General features: G+C 43.3%; 1 protein-coding gene across 1 annotated transcript; it reads right to left on the bottom strand.

Moving 5' to 3' along the window:
* Nucleotides 1-4,895: 4,895 nt before the first annotated feature.
* LOC118786720 (superoxide dismutase [Mn], mitochondrial-like) lies at nucleotides 4,896-9,757 on the bottom strand. The gene is made up of 5 exons (XM_036542005.1): nucleotides 9,635-9,757; nucleotides 7,467-7,660; nucleotides 6,863-6,979; nucleotides 6,235-6,414; nucleotides 4,896-5,489 (listed from the first exon to the last, which is right to left on the bottom strand). Exons 1-5 carry the CDS (start codon nucleotides 9,661-9,663, stop codon nucleotides 5,344-5,346), a joined length of 666 nt encoding a protein of 221 aa, XP_036397898.1. The 5' UTR covers nucleotides 9,664-9,757; the 3' UTR covers nucleotides 4,896-5,343.
* Nucleotides 9,758-16,671: the final 6,914 nt, after the last annotated feature.

Genomic DNA, 16,671 nt, shown 5'->3' with positions numbered 1-16,671 from the left:
AACCCCAAATTGCCTTACATGTATAAACGGACAACATGTGGATGACCTTTATAAGTCACTCTATAAAAGAACATCTACTAAATGACAATCATGTAATGTAATTTAACTTACAAGGCTGAATAATAAGTGCTTGGAAAGTTCAACCAAACCCTTTCCATGGGTTTTATTTCCTCAAAGGACCAGCACCCACACAGCAGGCGCCTTTTAAAAGAGTTTGAAGTCTGTGGGTAAATGGGATTAATGGGGAAAAAATTAATCTGATGCACTGGACAAAGATGGAAGATCACACCCCTGTACTGTAATTTTGCAGTGGCCACCCTCTCTGCAGCAGGCCTTTCCGCTCCCCCTCTAAGGAGAGGAGACTGACAGGGAACATGACCAGGCCTCGGACTTTACTCCGGACGAAGCCCTCCGGACTGATATTACACACCTTAAAGGATGCCCCCCCCCCCCTTTCGGCTATCACCACACACTGTAATTTGCTATGTTGTTTCACAACAAGTATCACCATTACTCCTTGGGAGGTGATGATATGAGGTCAGAGACCTGAATCTCCTCTCAGGCAGATGTCTGATGCAGACATAATTTGGCCTGGATTTGGTGCCAACTAGGATTCCATACCTGCACACTGGGGTCACACTGCTGTATGAAAAAATACTAGCAAAATAACAATCCACTTTATGTATTTTGGCAACAAATGAGACCTCCTGTTGAATGACTAAATGAATAAATAAGTAAGGGAACATCCAGGAGAGGAACAGAAAAAGGATTGTTGTTTTTGAGAATGTGAGGGGTTTTTTTTTTTTTCGGAACTAAGGGAGAACAGCGACAGGGAGTGCTAGACAGACATGACAAGTCTCCTTTGTCTGAACTGAAACAAAAATGAATAGAAGTAAAATATTACTAAAAAATATAGATTTAACAAAAAAAAATCCTAATAAATCCATCTCGGATGTCAGAAGCACAGTGATAAACAGACACAAAGAACACTGCATACATGCGTCACGCACAACTTTCAGAACAGTAAGCGTTTGACTTACTGACTGACAGAGAGAAGCCGGAGCTGACAGGCTGAAACTGAAGAATCCCTCCTGCGCCTCCACTTTAAACACACATAGCAGGACTTGGGGGACGATGACAGCTGTGAGCCGGTGATCTCGTAACAGGCGATGCAGGGGAGACGGCAGCATGTTGCCCGAGCGCAGCGCCTGTTTGGCACCAGGTAGTGACGGCTGAGACTCTCACGCTGTGGCCATGTGTCACTGTCACTCGTACTAGGCAACCCCCCAGCCAGGACTCCATCACCTACAACTGCGGCCCATCTCAATAGGTCTGGATCAGGACACAAGCCTCAAGGCTCTTAGACTTGTGAAACAGCAAATAACTGATACGAAAAGACAATACAGAGCCTACTGTGAAATACACATTGAAACAGGCTCATTAAAAGCAGCTAAAACCCTAAAAATTAGGAGCTCACAGGAAGGTATGAAAAGATATGAAAAGAACTCTTTGGCCTATGACCGCTCCCCAGCCAAACAGGTCTGGATCAGGAAGCAAGTCTCAAGGCTCTTAGACTTCCAAAACACAGCACGTTAGTGAAGGAAAGATGATTCTGAGCCTTACCATGTAACAGAAGGACAAAGGATAGCTTCATGAGCAGAAAACCAAATTTAAAGTTTACAGAAGTATGTCTGCCAAAAAAACAGAAGTTTCAAGGAGTGATCAAACAAGTTTTATTTAGTTTATTTAGCATACATGTTCAAAATGGAGATTGCTCAAAAAAAAGGGAGCATTAAAACAAAAAAAGGTTATGACTTATGCATACTGATGCCTTTACCGTTGCGTGACTGATGAAGACATAAGAAAAGCTTTTTTAAAAATGAAAAATATGAAACTTATTGTAATCAGCTCCCAAGAGTGCCTTTAATGTTTGGGATAGGCAAACATGGACTTATTCAAGCTTACAATCTGTGCTTGCACTTGCAAAGCCATCCTGTCTTGTTTAGCTAATTTCTCTACCGTTCACCAGTCTAGTGACCTCCCATGGGAACATGCAGAGATCACACACAGCAAACAAAAACTTCCAGGAGGAACGTCTGCACCGGACCAGTCTACAGTGCCAGTTCCACAAAAGTTCAAACCCGATGTATCGTTTTGGAAAAGTTTCAGAAAAATATTAACTGCAGCTCATCCAGAAGCATTTGAAGTTCAGCATATGAAAATGAACATTTTAAGTAGATTTTGTGAGACAGAGGGACCGGCACCAGCAAATGTGTGAGAGATAAATCTCTGATTATATTTTCTGTTTTTGTGATGTAGCAGTGCCACATCCATAATTCAAACACAAAGCACCCAAGGTTGCGGGTTTCAGTCCCCTGTAGGGCACTACCCTTGCGCCCAGGAGAAAGGCGCTTGACCTAAAAAGTCTCAGTGTAAATGGATAAAGGTATGGCTACCCGAGTCTCCCTGGAGAAAGCCTTAGATGTAGGCCACGAGGAGATGACCAGTCCAGTTCACAGACAAGATCCAGTCAGCCCAGAAGAGAGGCTAAACCCGGGTCCGCACGCAGTGGCCAGGCTGGGGGCGCCATCGTGCCGGCGCTGCCCTCATACTGAAAAGCGCCACATCGCGGGCGATTTCCCGGCGACGTGACGGAGACCTTGGCCTGATGGGGGACAACGCGCACAGTGCTTGTGGAGATGCCTACATTATTTAACACCTCATTTCACCCGATACCATCGGCAGCATTGAATGTCGGTGTATGCCTTACACGTCGTATGTGTAATTGATGAGGCGCAGCGATCTGTTTTTTTTTTTTTTTTTTTTTTTACCTCGACCTCGCCCGGCATCGGATAGGAGTGGCCAAGAAGTGGCCCGTTTATTCATGGATTGCAAATGGAACTGGGCCTGATTCTGGCCAATAACATACAAGAATGATGCAGCATCTCTGAGGTTAAAGTTCACTGCTCTAATTATGGATGGAGAAAGGTCACTTTAGATCAGCGTTTCCCAAACCTCTCCTGGAGGACCTTTTGTCCTGCATGTTTTAGATCTCTCCCTGCTCCAACACAGCTGATTCAAATGATCAACACGTTATGAACTCCTGGAACTGCTTAATAACAAACTGATCATTTAAGGTTGTGGCAACATTGCTATAATGTTTCATTATTTAATGACAGGTTTACTGAAAGGGATGCCACTTCAAGTGATGGGTAGAAAAGACTATCAACTCGGGCAGAGAGTTCCAGAGGCATGTAGAAAAGCAATGAGATTTTTGAATTTAAATTCTGCGTGGGGGCACATGAGAATGCTTTTGTTCTTTCAAAAGCTAACTTAGGCTTTCTCCTACAGCCAGACCAATTGTGTAACTTTCCTGCATAAATGACAAAACACGCTACTGAGCTATTAAATCCGCTGTTGTGGTGTGTAATCCCATACAGTGACGTTTCTGCCTGAGCCATACAAATCTGTGAGTGTTGCCTTGAGCTTCCCTTCAGGTCTGGACCTGACCTCAGCGTCAGTTCCCTGGCACTTGCCGAGATACTTAATAACCTCATTTATTTGTTTATTTGCATTCCTTCCATTCTGCTTCTGTTCAGTTTGATCATCAGTACCTCTGCACAATGAGCTCTTCCTCCAGTTTTAATCTCCTTCCAATTCAGCAGGTGACATCGTGCACACCTGAGCAGAAAGAACCAAAACAGGCTGAAGGTTAGTTTGCTTCACCTCATGCCCAACAACTCACAATGTCAACAGCCACAAAATGGCATGGCTTTTTACTTTAATGCATCAATCACAGTTTGCATGTAACGATGGCATACATGAGAAAGTGGCTGTTAGTGATACATCTTTCAATTTATGTGGTAAGATTTGCGGATATGAGACTTCACCACATTGCTTTTTGGAGCACAACACATATTACATGGTATTATTTTCATTTAGCAGACACTCATCCCGAGCAACTTACATAGAGTTGATTACAATTTACACAGCTGGATATTTACACAGGCAACCGTGGGTTAAGTACCTTGCTGAAGGGTACAACAGCAGTGTCCTAGCAGGGAATCGAACCAGCAACCTTGTGGTTACAAGCCCTGTTCTTTACTACTACGCCACACTGCTGTCCACATTTATGGCTCTTTTGTATGTCTATTCTTTCTGCAAAGGTTTCAGCAGGTTTATTTGCTTTGTAGTGTCTTTAATTGCACTACCCGAGTTTCCTGGAATTACTGTCTCATAGTGAGCACAGCCTAAATCATGGCCCATTGTGACACAGTGCCATCTAGGAGCTACGCCCTGACGTGCCGCTCGCTGTGAAATCTTATCCCTGCGCCCGCTGGGGCACTCTTTCGGCTGCAGGTCAGTTACCTCAATGCGCTTCTGCTCCAGTGACTCTGCAGGTGTGCCACCTGGCACAGGTGCACAGTGTCACCCTGTCACCTGACGCACCTCTGGGGTTTTCATCCACATCGGCGGCTCGCTGCTGGGACCACCATGGAGCATCGGCATTGTGTGATACTATTTATAGCCCAGCCATACTTACTGTGATAAAGTCATGGTTACAGCTGCCACACACCTATTTTGCTTGAGAGCAAGAATGATGCTTTCAAAGGAACAAGTACTACAGGCTAGCTACATGTGCCTGTTGTAAGATTTTCCCATTACTCACAGCTCAGGTGCTGTGGCATTTGCCAACTACAGCCCCAGCCTGACAAAAATCAAGGCCAAGTCCACAATCACCCCCGAGCCCCTTCTCGATTCCCTGTCAAAGATCTGAGGGGACTGGATGGATATCAGTAATATAATAATATCACCACCTAACCTTAAGCTAGATGCAGTTTTGACCATATTGCTTACACCTATCCTTTTACATCTGTGAGGTAAGCACTGCATAGACTGCGGGGCCACCTTCCTTGCTGGTTCTCATTGTTCTTGGTGAAAAACTGGGGGAAACAGGCAGTATACCAGTGCCATGTAAACATGTACTACAGCAATGTACTACAACAGCTGTGCCACACACAAAATTCCCACCTGCAACATCCTGGCTACAAATATAGTTCCGCCCTGCCTCTACAACAAACGATAAATAGGTATGATCAACTCACACAAATAAAGTAACTTGCATTTTTTTATTAAATACATCAACAAAACTAAACCTTCAACACTTGTGGATTCTGACATGACTGATTCCTGATGAACAGCATTTCAGTAGGGTTATAGATTACTTTTCAATCTGGTGTCTTCTGAAAAACCACATGGTATAGTGATCTGAATCTGTATTCTGTCTCTTGGCGAGCTGGTAGATTCTAATGAGAATTATTCATTATATTTGTATGATTAGGGTTATTTCTTTGCAGACTGGAGCCTCTCGGCCACATTTTCCCAGTTCACGACATTCCAGATGGCCTTGACGTAGTCCGGTCTAACATTCTTGTACTGGAGATAGTACGCGTGCTCCCACACATCAATTCCAAGGAGGGGGATGAGACCTGGAAGAAAAAGAAAAAAGAAACACGGTTCTTGAAATTCACCATTTTGTAAAGCGTTATGTAGGATTACCCAAGATGTCTGATGCTTGTGGGAAGCAGTTAAAAGAAAAGTCACTTGAGACAGTGGGACTCCCCCTTGTGGCCACTGATGGTACCATCAGAGCCATGTGTCAGATTTCAACGATTCCTCCAAAATGCCCTCGTTGCCTTTCCTCACTCGGAATGAGCTAGAGATGTGCCACTGAAGTTATTAACTGAATTTGTTAATAATTACAGTTCATTACATTAAGTTATAGTCACAGTTAATAATCTCATCTGATTTGATGTTGTCCTGCTAGGTTGGAAATACTCGATATGAAGCAGCCCTTACGGGTGATTCACCTGTATAAAAATACAGAATAGGAACAAGGACTGTAATATTTTGGAAATTGTTGCATTAGTATTCAGTTAATGTAATACAGAGATATACTGAAATACAAGTAGGGTACATTCACATTTATCTGCACAGAGTTGGGGAAAACCATGTTAAAACAATGCAAAGGGACATGCATGAGTTGAATAAGCTGAATAGAGAATTGTAAATGCTCAAGTAACAAAAAGTGACTGAAACACATATTGGGTGTATCAACTGCTTATTTAATTTTATCTACGCTGTCCCACCACCAGGGATTTGGCCGTGCGTTCTTAAGGTACAATCCTACGACACCACACTGCCCCCCAGAGGCAAGGCCACGTCACTGCGCACCTGTGGTTCCCTGCAGGGGGTCCTGATTGCTGCAGGCTGCGATTCTCAGCCGGCCGCTCTCTTTATCGTACCCCAGCCACCCCCAGCCAGAGCCCTGCACAGCCACGGTCGCCGCCGACATCTTCTCCTTCAGCTTCTGAAAGGAGCCAAAGTCTCGCTTAATCGCCTCCATCAGCTCCCCTGGAATCATGACAAAAATGTATATGAATTTATACGCATCAATATGCACAGAATATGCTACACAAACAATCTGGAGTCATGGGAAATGTCACTGTATATACTATTGTGTATACTATTCGTAATTACTTTTTACTTTAGCAAGTACATGTCTTATTATATTTCAATGCCCAGTAGGATTTCACATATTTTATAGAGCTGTTTTTTTCTGGATTGACACTGTCACTAAGTGAACAACAGAATAAATAATTCTTCATGAGGTGATAAAAGTATCAATGCTCCCAGAATGTGTCATTCTAAATTCAGGAATTCAAGCAAAATTCTCATGACAGTACAAGCTCTCAACACCAAGGTCAAATCACATTATCATTTTGACACACAGACAATGCAGCAAAAAAAAAAAAAAAAGAAATTAAATAGATGATAAAAACAGATGTTCTTATCGTATTACCTTGTGGTTCACCTCCTCCATTAGGAGATAAGTTCGTCCAGAAAATGGTGTGGTTGATGTGGCCGCCACCGTTGAACTTGAGAGCTGGCTGCAGTGCAACCTGTGCCGTTACATCACCTGAGACACATTCACATAAAACGTGTCACAACAGGGAGTGTGTGCCTGTTTAGCACCAAACATACATCTGCAGTAACCCATATGTTTCATCTTGAAGCAGTAGTGCAGATCCAACACTAAAACTGACAGTTCTTTGCAATTAACCTTAAAGAAACAAACTGAAAAAAAATTAAACTACAGCAACTTTTCAGCCAAAAACACACTGCCTACATGCGGTGACACAGGGCGTCAGTGTAGCATAGCAACAGGACTTGTAACCGAAAGGTTGCCGGTGCGATTCCCCACTGGGGCACTGCTGCTGTACTCTTGGTCAAGGTACTTAACCCACAATTGCCTGAGTAAATATCTAGCTGTATAAATGTATAGTACTGTAAAAGAAACGGTGACCTACGTAAGTCGCTCTGGGTAAGAGTGTCTGTTAAATGCCAATAATGTAATGTAATGACTAACAGCAGAGGTTTGTTTTTTTATTTTATCACAGCCTCACCCTTGGCCAGTGCCTCCTGGTACTTCTCCTCGGCGGCGTTCAGGTTGTTGACGTAGGTGGCGTGGTGCTTGCTGTGGTGCAGCTGCATGATCTCAGCGTTGATGTGCGGCTCCAGGGCCCCGTAGTCGTAGGTGAGATCGGGGAGCGTGTGCTTCTGCCTGGCGGCGGCCACACAGCTCAGAGAGGTGGCGCATCTACCAGTAAACGTGAAAAAAAAAGGGGCGTTTTTGATTTTGGGGGAAAATAATGCTTTCCCTCTTACATTACATTACATTCATTTAGCACACGCTCTTATTCAGAGCAACTTCCAGCACAAGTGAATAGAAGTGCATCCATCTAACAACACTCCGAGACCAGCGAGTGTGAGCAAGACAATGTTCCAGCCCTACCACAAGTTAACTTGTGCGACCTGACCAAACAGCCTAGAAACTAAGGGAAGCTAAGTAAAGCCAAGTATCTTATGCCAAACTCTCCTTGGTCTGACAATCACAGACCTCTTCACATATAAACAAAAGCAACACAGTTAGCCTGCCCAGCACACAGATACACACTAGGATTCTGACTGGTGGGTGAGTCTAGGAGGGATTGCCCTATTTCAGTTCAGCAGACTCTGGGGTATTGCTAACCTGTGGTATGACCTTTCTGAGCCATGGGCTGGTCATAACTACAAAACTTGAACCCTTGCACCCTTGAGTACCTGCTCCCCTCAATCCCGTGTGGACTCCTGGTAGTACCCCTTTCCAAGCGACCAAGGGTCTGACCACACCCCTTTTGAGCCCTTTCAGTAGGTCTGCATTTCTGCAGATTCAGTTGAATGGACCCGCCCATAATTCTATCATCACCCACCTGTCATTCACTGACCAGTCATGGCTGGAGTAATCTGGAGGAGGCTGGCAGTGAAGCTTGTGCTAAAAGCAGCAGTGAAAAAATGGAAAACCAATAGCTGTACTATTGAGAAACAAAGATAGTAACCGTTGTTAACGGTCAAAATATTTACAGATTTATACATAGATTTCCCCTTTATTCAACTAGCTAATTATCTGTACCCCTATAGCGATCATTCAGCTAGAAAAGAAAAAAAAGGCTAATGTGTAGTCTATTTAAATATGCAGGATAACGCAAGTCATTTCTTTTCGCTCTGAACAGGATCTTTGTTAGCTCTACAGCGAAGTTTTTCTCCTCCTGGTATGTATACCATCCAGATTAAGACACAGAGGAGAAGCAGCCGTAAACCTTGCCTGATTAACGGATCTGCACGGTACCTGCTCTGAACTGATGTCTCTGTGAAAACAGAAGGCCAGGGTTGCAAAGTTGTACACCGGTACGCTGGCTGTGACGGACAGACTTGAACCGGTCAATCGTAGCGCAAAACTACTGCATTTTGTACCCGTGTCACCCTTGTGTACTTGAACACTTCGAAAAGACGCCACTAAGGTCTGCATCGTCCAGGGCTCGCAGTGCACGGTCTGGAAGAAGGCCATGTCTCTGCGTTACCGGTCCTAGACAGAGGGGTCTTGACACGTGACGTCATCGGGGAAGCATATGGATTCCGCTCTCGAAGACAGTAAAGTCTATTTATCTGTACAAAATATTTATACAGTATGCTAGCTATATAATAGAACCTGATAATCCTTCATAATGTATTTTTCGTAATACCTACCTACATGGCTAAGCTAGCTTTCTTAAAACCAAGGTCATAAAGTGTCTAGCTACCTTGCTTGCGGTTTCCAAGAGGGAAACAAATCTTTCTTTCCAAGAAAGTGACACCAATTAACAATCAGATTATCTAGTCACCTGCTGCACTCTGCTTTTAGGTAAACGCAACACTAGCAGTTAACGTTAGCTAGTTGCACTAATGTCTTTCCAAGCAAATCAGGGCAACAGAGCTACCTATAACTAGCTAGCTAGTCAGCCGAATGTCAAAGAACGAATTACCCATAAAGGAAATAAACACTGTAAGTAGCTAGGCACTGTTTCCCAATTTTATTTTAGGAAACGAACAGAATCAAACCGTGTAACGTAAGCTAATATGTTATGTCGCATTCGGAAGCAAACTAGCTAACTAGCTACCAATATACTAGCCACCTAGTAAGCAAGCAATGGCTTTAAACACAACAGTGCATCAAAGCCTATTCCCGGGTCCTTGGTATCAGCATAGTAACCTGTACCTGCGAACGTGGTTGAATCTGCACAGCATCCCCGATCACCGTGTTACAGCCAGCAGGTTTTGCTAAATCCCTGCAGTTTCCCTGCAGCAAGTTCACAATCCTTGCGTTTGGACTTGCCTGTGAACTCAGTGCGCCCTTGACCTTTCAACTTCCTCAGGAAAATGAAGGGATCACTGCAGAAATGTATAGAGATAACCGCTCGTCAAATGTACGGCTCTGGGCTTGTTATCAAGTACAGCTACATAAAATGTATATCTACAACATATGTATGATCAATACAGTTATGGCATCAATGTTAAAACGGATACAGCTAAAAGAAACGACGCAAATCCCCCCTCTCCTTCTCAATGGATCTGTCCACTCTGTTGTAATGTGTCGGCGCGTTGCTTTTCTCCTCGCACTCAGATAGCTGTAAGTAATGCCTATTCCCAGCTGGGACACAACTCAAACCAACGATTGGTGCGCGTTGTGTGCGGAGGGGTCAGCGCTGCGTTTTTGTGAAAGCGAATACTTCCAACCGAACGACTGACGGTGCGGTTTAATGGAGAGCAACCTGTCCGGGCATTACGTTGCTTTTGTGATTACAGTAGTTTCTCAGCCGTAACCCCACGGCTGAGAAACTACTGTAACTACTGTGTACCTTCAGCAACGGGCCTTAACGACTGTGACTCTGAAATAGTTGCATGTTAAAGTTAGATTTTGAAGATAAATGTTTGTAAAAAAAAAAAAAATCTATGTTTACAATGCAATGTATTATACGATGTTACTTTTTACCGAAGCCCTTGCATCAAATTTATCTTGCCGTGACGGACTTGTAGGTTGCTCCTGGGGTAACAGTGTCTGAACAAATACATTGATTTTATAGAGTTAAATTAAACAATAAAATAAAGTTTGATAAACTGTGAACAAAAGCAGGAAACTTGAAATTGAACCGATATTTAATAATTTTTCACAATTGTCAGACCTTCAGGTTTTAGAAAGAAGTCACCCATGAGCATCAATCAAATTGCAGTCTGTTGGTGTAAACACATTTTCTTGTTTTTAATCTAGAGCGCAGTACTGTTAGATCTGTATGTTCCTTGTCTTGTTTATTCTCAGACACCAGGTTACAGCAGCTTCAGGGAGCCTTTATAGGCGTTCTTCATCAATGTTTCTTTTAAACAGATGGAATTAAAATTAACAATGTGGTTTTAGGGGAAATAAAACTGTTGGATGCTTATCTCTCAAAAGACAGTCATGGCACAACATACAAATACAAGGCCGTTTGTTCTCATATGACCAACAGTGATTCGAAGGAGGGGAGCTCTTAGAATGAAATGGGGGAGAGCTTTGGGGGGAGGGGCTATGGAACTTTTTGCGACCAACCAGTTTAAGCCATGTAATATGGGTGTGTCACGTCTTCAATCCATAGACGTATGAGCATGCTGGTTGGGATCATCACAGAACACACGCACTGAGCTTACTCTCATCTCAGTTCCACGTCTGAACTGCTTGGTAATATCTGCAGTTGGTCATCTATCTGGCTGGAACTCATAAGCCGCCGCAAAGAGCTTTGTGGGATTTGGAAAACTCTGAGCACCACTTTCTGGCGTCGTCCTCCTGGAAAGGAGCAGCGCTAGGTGCCTTCCAGCACACGGTCACGTCAGGCCGAGCCAGCGTCTCGCTGTCTCACTGTTCCGTGTGACTCCGTTCCTCCCGGCGAAAGCGCTCTGCTCTCTGTCCTGTTCTTCGCTGAGCGTTTCAGACCCCTGGAGCCGGCCTCTGGTGGGGGACGAAGGAAAGGAATAAGAGAAAGTAAAGGACTGTCACTGTGTGTGGCCGTCACAGTGGACCTGTGCCCTGGGATTGGTCCACACTGACAGAAGGAAGCTGTAGCATTGTGCGTCGGGACATAAGATACGGAGCATTAAGGAGAACCCCTCTGTGGCATCTCTGTCACCCCTCCTGTGCTGGATTAAGGGTTCTCCTCTGGGCTCCATTTTTGAAAAATCCATTTTTTTTGTCTTTATTCCCAGCCCTCTTTCCCCACTCATTGGCCTTCTCACTGGCTGGATGTGGGTAGGCAGTAAATCAGTCTCTCGACATTCGTTGCTTTGAAATGCACCCTTGAGGAGATACCTGGGGCACTCTCCAAGCTGCACCAGGGACCTCAGAAACGATTTCCTAGAAAGACAAATGTAAACAGAGGTCCCTCTCTGAAGCATCGGTGATACGCTATGCCAGGCTTGACCAGCACAGTACAACAGGAGAGGCAGGGGAAGGGGGGCGGCCGGGCACTCTTCAGCACCACCGACGGTGATGCCCAACCTAGGAGTGGCAGAGCCACCTGGAAGAAAGGTAGGCAGGGTTGCGGGACCCTCCTTCAGCCGACAGCAAGCGATCTGTCCCTTTTCGGGCAGGGGACGGTCCCTTGTCAAAAGCTGATGTGACTTTTGACCTCATGTGTGACACCAGTGTCTCTTAATGGGAAAATTATCTTTGTGTCAGCCGGAGTAATCTTTGCAGGCTCGGCACCCAGAGAAAATACAGAGGAGTGGAGTGTTACTGCAGAAAAGGTGATATCTTCTAAGAGATAAATATTATTTAGACATCGGGATATGAGGAGACAACTGGGGGTGAGCTGAGGTCTGTCTGGGAGTGCAATGCACCCGTAAGCACCCCCATAACGCCGGCCCTGAATCCTGGTAAGGTTTTGTTGTGCTGAGACCATAAGAGCGAACCATTAAGAAGCCACCTTATAATGATTATAAACTTCGAGATAAACCCATGTGAAATGGTCTGCTTGTTAAAATAAACTGCTTATAAGAATTAAATCTTGTTTGACAGGTGGAATGGTAATACTGGAATGTTGGTTGCGGTTTATTTTAAGGAGCTGTTGCTACTGCAAAACATATAATAATTAGTTAGTCAGTACTTATTAAGTATGTTTGATTGTTAAAACAGTTAATAAATGCACACTGAGAAGGTAATACGATTGCCACTTTGGTTTGGTCCAGACCACATTCATTTTTGTAAATGTCAAAGTCAGAGCCTAACACGAATTCAAAATGACAAATCTGAACACATGAGAAGCAAATTTATAGGTGTACAACAGACTTTCCTATGTGGAGAACCCTTTAAATCTAAGTCCTTAGGTCATGACCACATTTTGCCAGTTTCATAGAATCCAGTCTGGGTATAAAATAAACACAGTCCGCGAGTGGTTCCTCCCAAACACACACAATGTCAAAGCTGATATTTTCAAAATTTGCCCCCAGGTTTGTTGCTGGGGTTTTCAAAGGAGCCATTCTTTTTAGTTTTCTAAGATGCCTTTAATAAAAGCACACACACACAAAATCCCTCGGTCATGCCGCAGCGTTGGGGACTGTCATTTGATCGGCCCAGGCCTTCCTCCTCTAGGCAGTGGCTGTGCTTCTGCCGTTGCTAGGGTTTTGAACATGGTGGATTGCTCCTTGATAAACTGAAGTGTCTGGATGCCAGTACACATCAGTTACACATTCAATAAGGGGATGTGTAAGATGGGTACACGTTTCAGTGCGTCTGGAGGTATCATATCAGAAACTGAGAATAGGTAATTATGCCTGAATGTGATCATCATCAGAAGCATTTCATTGGAATAATAATGTCTGAATATTACAGGGTTGTTCCACTAGTATGAAAGGAATTCACATTTGCAGAGTGCTACATTTGCAGTGATTTGTTTGTGTCCGACCCAATTAGGACATGCAGCGGTGCTGGATTAGAAAATTCAGTCCGAATCAAGTCAATGTGATGTGCTGTCACTGGGTCTGGACTGGACCAAGCTGGTCTTTGGTGTCTCACCTTAGAGAAATGCATGAGATGAAGTTTGCATGAGTGAACAGTGCGTACTTATGAGGGGAAACTGAATGCCCACATTGTGCCAAGCATTATCGGGACTCAGACAACGTGCCCGCTTGGTCACTGCTATAACATAGTCTCACCGTACCAGGGATTGGCTTTGAGACCATTCTGGCCAGCAGCCAGTTTTATAAGATTGATGAGACTTTCCAGAAAGTTGTCATGGGATCTCCCAGGCACAAAAGGACCATTCATTAATCATTTAATTGTTGGCTCTACCAGGTTTTCTGCATGAATCTCTTGCTCGAACCAATAAAACAGTATTGCTGCTGAAAGTGGCGCATTGTGATTGGTCCAAAGTAGCGTTTAATTCACAACAGAATACCTTGCCCAATTAAGGAGTTCATAAAGCCCCACTCGTCCAGTACATATTATAAGGGATTAAGATGTCTGTATAAGATACATTGGGGAAAATATATTTGATGCTCTGTGGGTTAAAGTAAATGCTTGAAAAATAGTGTGAAAGTGCACAGGTAGCAAGTAAATCAGTGCTAGAACTTTTGGTTTAGTTTTAGCCAGGACCCTTGCTGCTGCATTTTGCATTAATTGAAAGGAATTTATGTTATATATGTTATATAATGTCATATAATATAATGTGCTATAATAGCCTAATCTTATTGAGACTACTGTTTGTGAAATATTTCTGTGTGTTCCAGGGATAGGATGTGTACAGTTACATTAAAGTTACTTTAAAGCTAAAAAGGTTAGGCAAGGTTAAAGGTTACGTAAGAAATACTAAATCCAAAGTGTCACAGTCCGATAGCAGGAGTCATTACATACCACATTCTCTTAAGTGTCATAGAAAGGAAGAGTCTTTTTTTGTATTTTCATATCTGCCACCTGGAAATAGGCTGCTCTTAAGATGTTTTTATAGAAGCTTTGAAAGAAAGATTAGGGTTATAACTAAACGGAAGAAATTGAAATCCAGACCATTTTCGAAATGAGGTTGTCACATTTCAAATTTGGTGCCCATCTGCCCTGCAGCTGCTTTCATTGAATGTCCTGTCATCAGAATAGCAATAAAATTCACTTCATGTCTGTGAATAATATCTCAGAGTGATAATAATTAAGTAGGCTGCAGAAAGCATCCACAAAATTAACTCCATATTTACAATGTGAGAGGTCAGAAGAGTTCTAATTGGTAAGCTTCAAAGATATTTTAATCTATAAGAGGCAAATCGCTAAACTATAGCTTTAGGATTTTTGACAGGAAGGGAGGCTTTCCAGTTGGGGAGGAAGTTTTGAAGACTTTATGGCTAAAAATTAGGCTGTACCCCTCCTTGTTTCTTGTACTGCTTGTGATCTGAAACCCTGTGGGCGAGACAAAGGGGGCTTTGTCTTAGCAGAACCTTGTGCCACCCCTCTGTGTGTGTGTGTGTGTGTGTGTGTGTGTGTGTGTGTGTGTGTATGTGTGAGTGTGTGATACAAGTGCCAGTGTTTGTGTCATCATCCCGAGTAACGGACCACTCCTCCCTTTTGTCAGACGCTTCAGTGTTCCTGGATTTCATAAATAATCTGCTTTCACAGAGAGAGATGAAAGTAAATTACTGCCATTCCTGCCCAGCCTGTGTTGACTTCTTTGCTCGATCATGTCACATAATTTCAATGTTATTTGCACCCCCATACTTGGAAACTGGGAATAGTGGGTTGGTATGCTTTATGCTGACTTTGTCCATTATACAGTTGCGTATTTACTGAAGCTGTTAAGGTGAGGTGCCATGCTGGAGGGCACAGCAGCAGTGAACCCCACCCACAGGGTCTGAACCTGCAACCCTCTGGTTATAAGTGTGGTTCCCACACCAGTAGGACTGTTAGTGGGTTACATCACAGTGTGTTCGGCTGCAGACTTTGGCAGCGCTGACCGCCGGTTACCCCCACAGCTGAGCTGCAGCTAAGCTGATTTCACCGCAAACGCAATATGCACTGCGGTGAAGTAATACTCTTGCACCAGTCTCCTTGCAGAAAGTTCATGCAAGGAGACAGACTGTGTATGGGAGACACAACATCACAGTTACAGATGCAGTGTTGGGTAGACATTTAATTGCATGTGTATTTTTTTAGATTATTTTATTTACGTTTTTAAAGGGGATATGATGTGAGCAGGTATTGCTTCTTAGCTCTGGGAGTTTTAATTTTTTTTTTCCTTTTTTGGCTGTGTTTGGTAGTTTTCAGAGTTTTTTGCCGGCAGAATGCGGGACGGAACGACTGTCTCTCACAGAGTCCCAGAGACTGACCTGTGAGGTATAGTAATTAACAAACTGTCAGAAACTCAACCCAACTGGAACCTACAGTACTGCCAGCATGACTGATTCAACAGGTGAGGAATGGACTGTCTTGTTTTGTGCAAGGGTTTGGGTACGCCTCAATGAAACCTTCTGCAACGGTTTGATGACTTAAAGGCATGACGAGTAATATTTCCTGAAGGGGAATATTCTCAGAATCTTATTTTTAATGAAAAGAGAGCTATATTAGGCACTAAAACAGAAAGAAACACCTCAATTTTCACCAATCCATCAGCGGTTTGGCTTACAGTAATGTTGTCTACGTTTACTCATTTAATTGAAAGCTGACAGTATACTGTACCAAAGGAGTAACAACTGATATTTTCAGCTCTAAAATTTAGCATTAGCATTTTAAAAAGCATTAGTTTTAATAATGTTAGTAATGTGATTATTATTATATAACCTACATTATAAAAACTAATGTAATTAGTTCATTCAAGTGTATCTGGAAACTCAAATTAGATCATCAGTTTGTGAGCCATTGTCCACCGAAAATGGTCTTTGTGAATGGGCCACTTAGACAATTTTCTGCTATAAGAGTCTGAGGATGCTTTGCACAAACCAAGGGAAAACTACATGGCTGGATATGTAAGGCCACAAATAGCACAAGCTCCATAAAACCAAGTCTGAGTTGACCTTGGGTCTCTGGCAATTAAAGCACATACTAAACCTCAGTCAATGAAATGGCCATATACCAACAGTCATGTATGGGTACTGTAAGGGCTCACTGAAGGTGTCAATTTATGTTCATACAATGATGCATTCTGTGCTAAATTCAGTGTCTAAAACTCAATCTCTTCCAATTATTGTGAGGTAAATAAACCCCTCGGGCAAACAGTGGTAAGATTTATCCAGTGAAAAATGCACCAAAGCCGA

Source organism: Megalops cyprinoides, chromosome 12 (assembly GCF_013368585.1).
Source record: "Megalops cyprinoides isolate fMegCyp1 chromosome 12, fMegCyp1.pri, whole genome shotgun sequence".
Classification (NCBI taxonomy): Eukaryota; Metazoa; Chordata; class Actinopteri; order Elopiformes; family Megalopidae; genus Megalops; species Megalops cyprinoides.
This window is presented reverse-complemented; position numbering and strand designations above follow the sequence as displayed.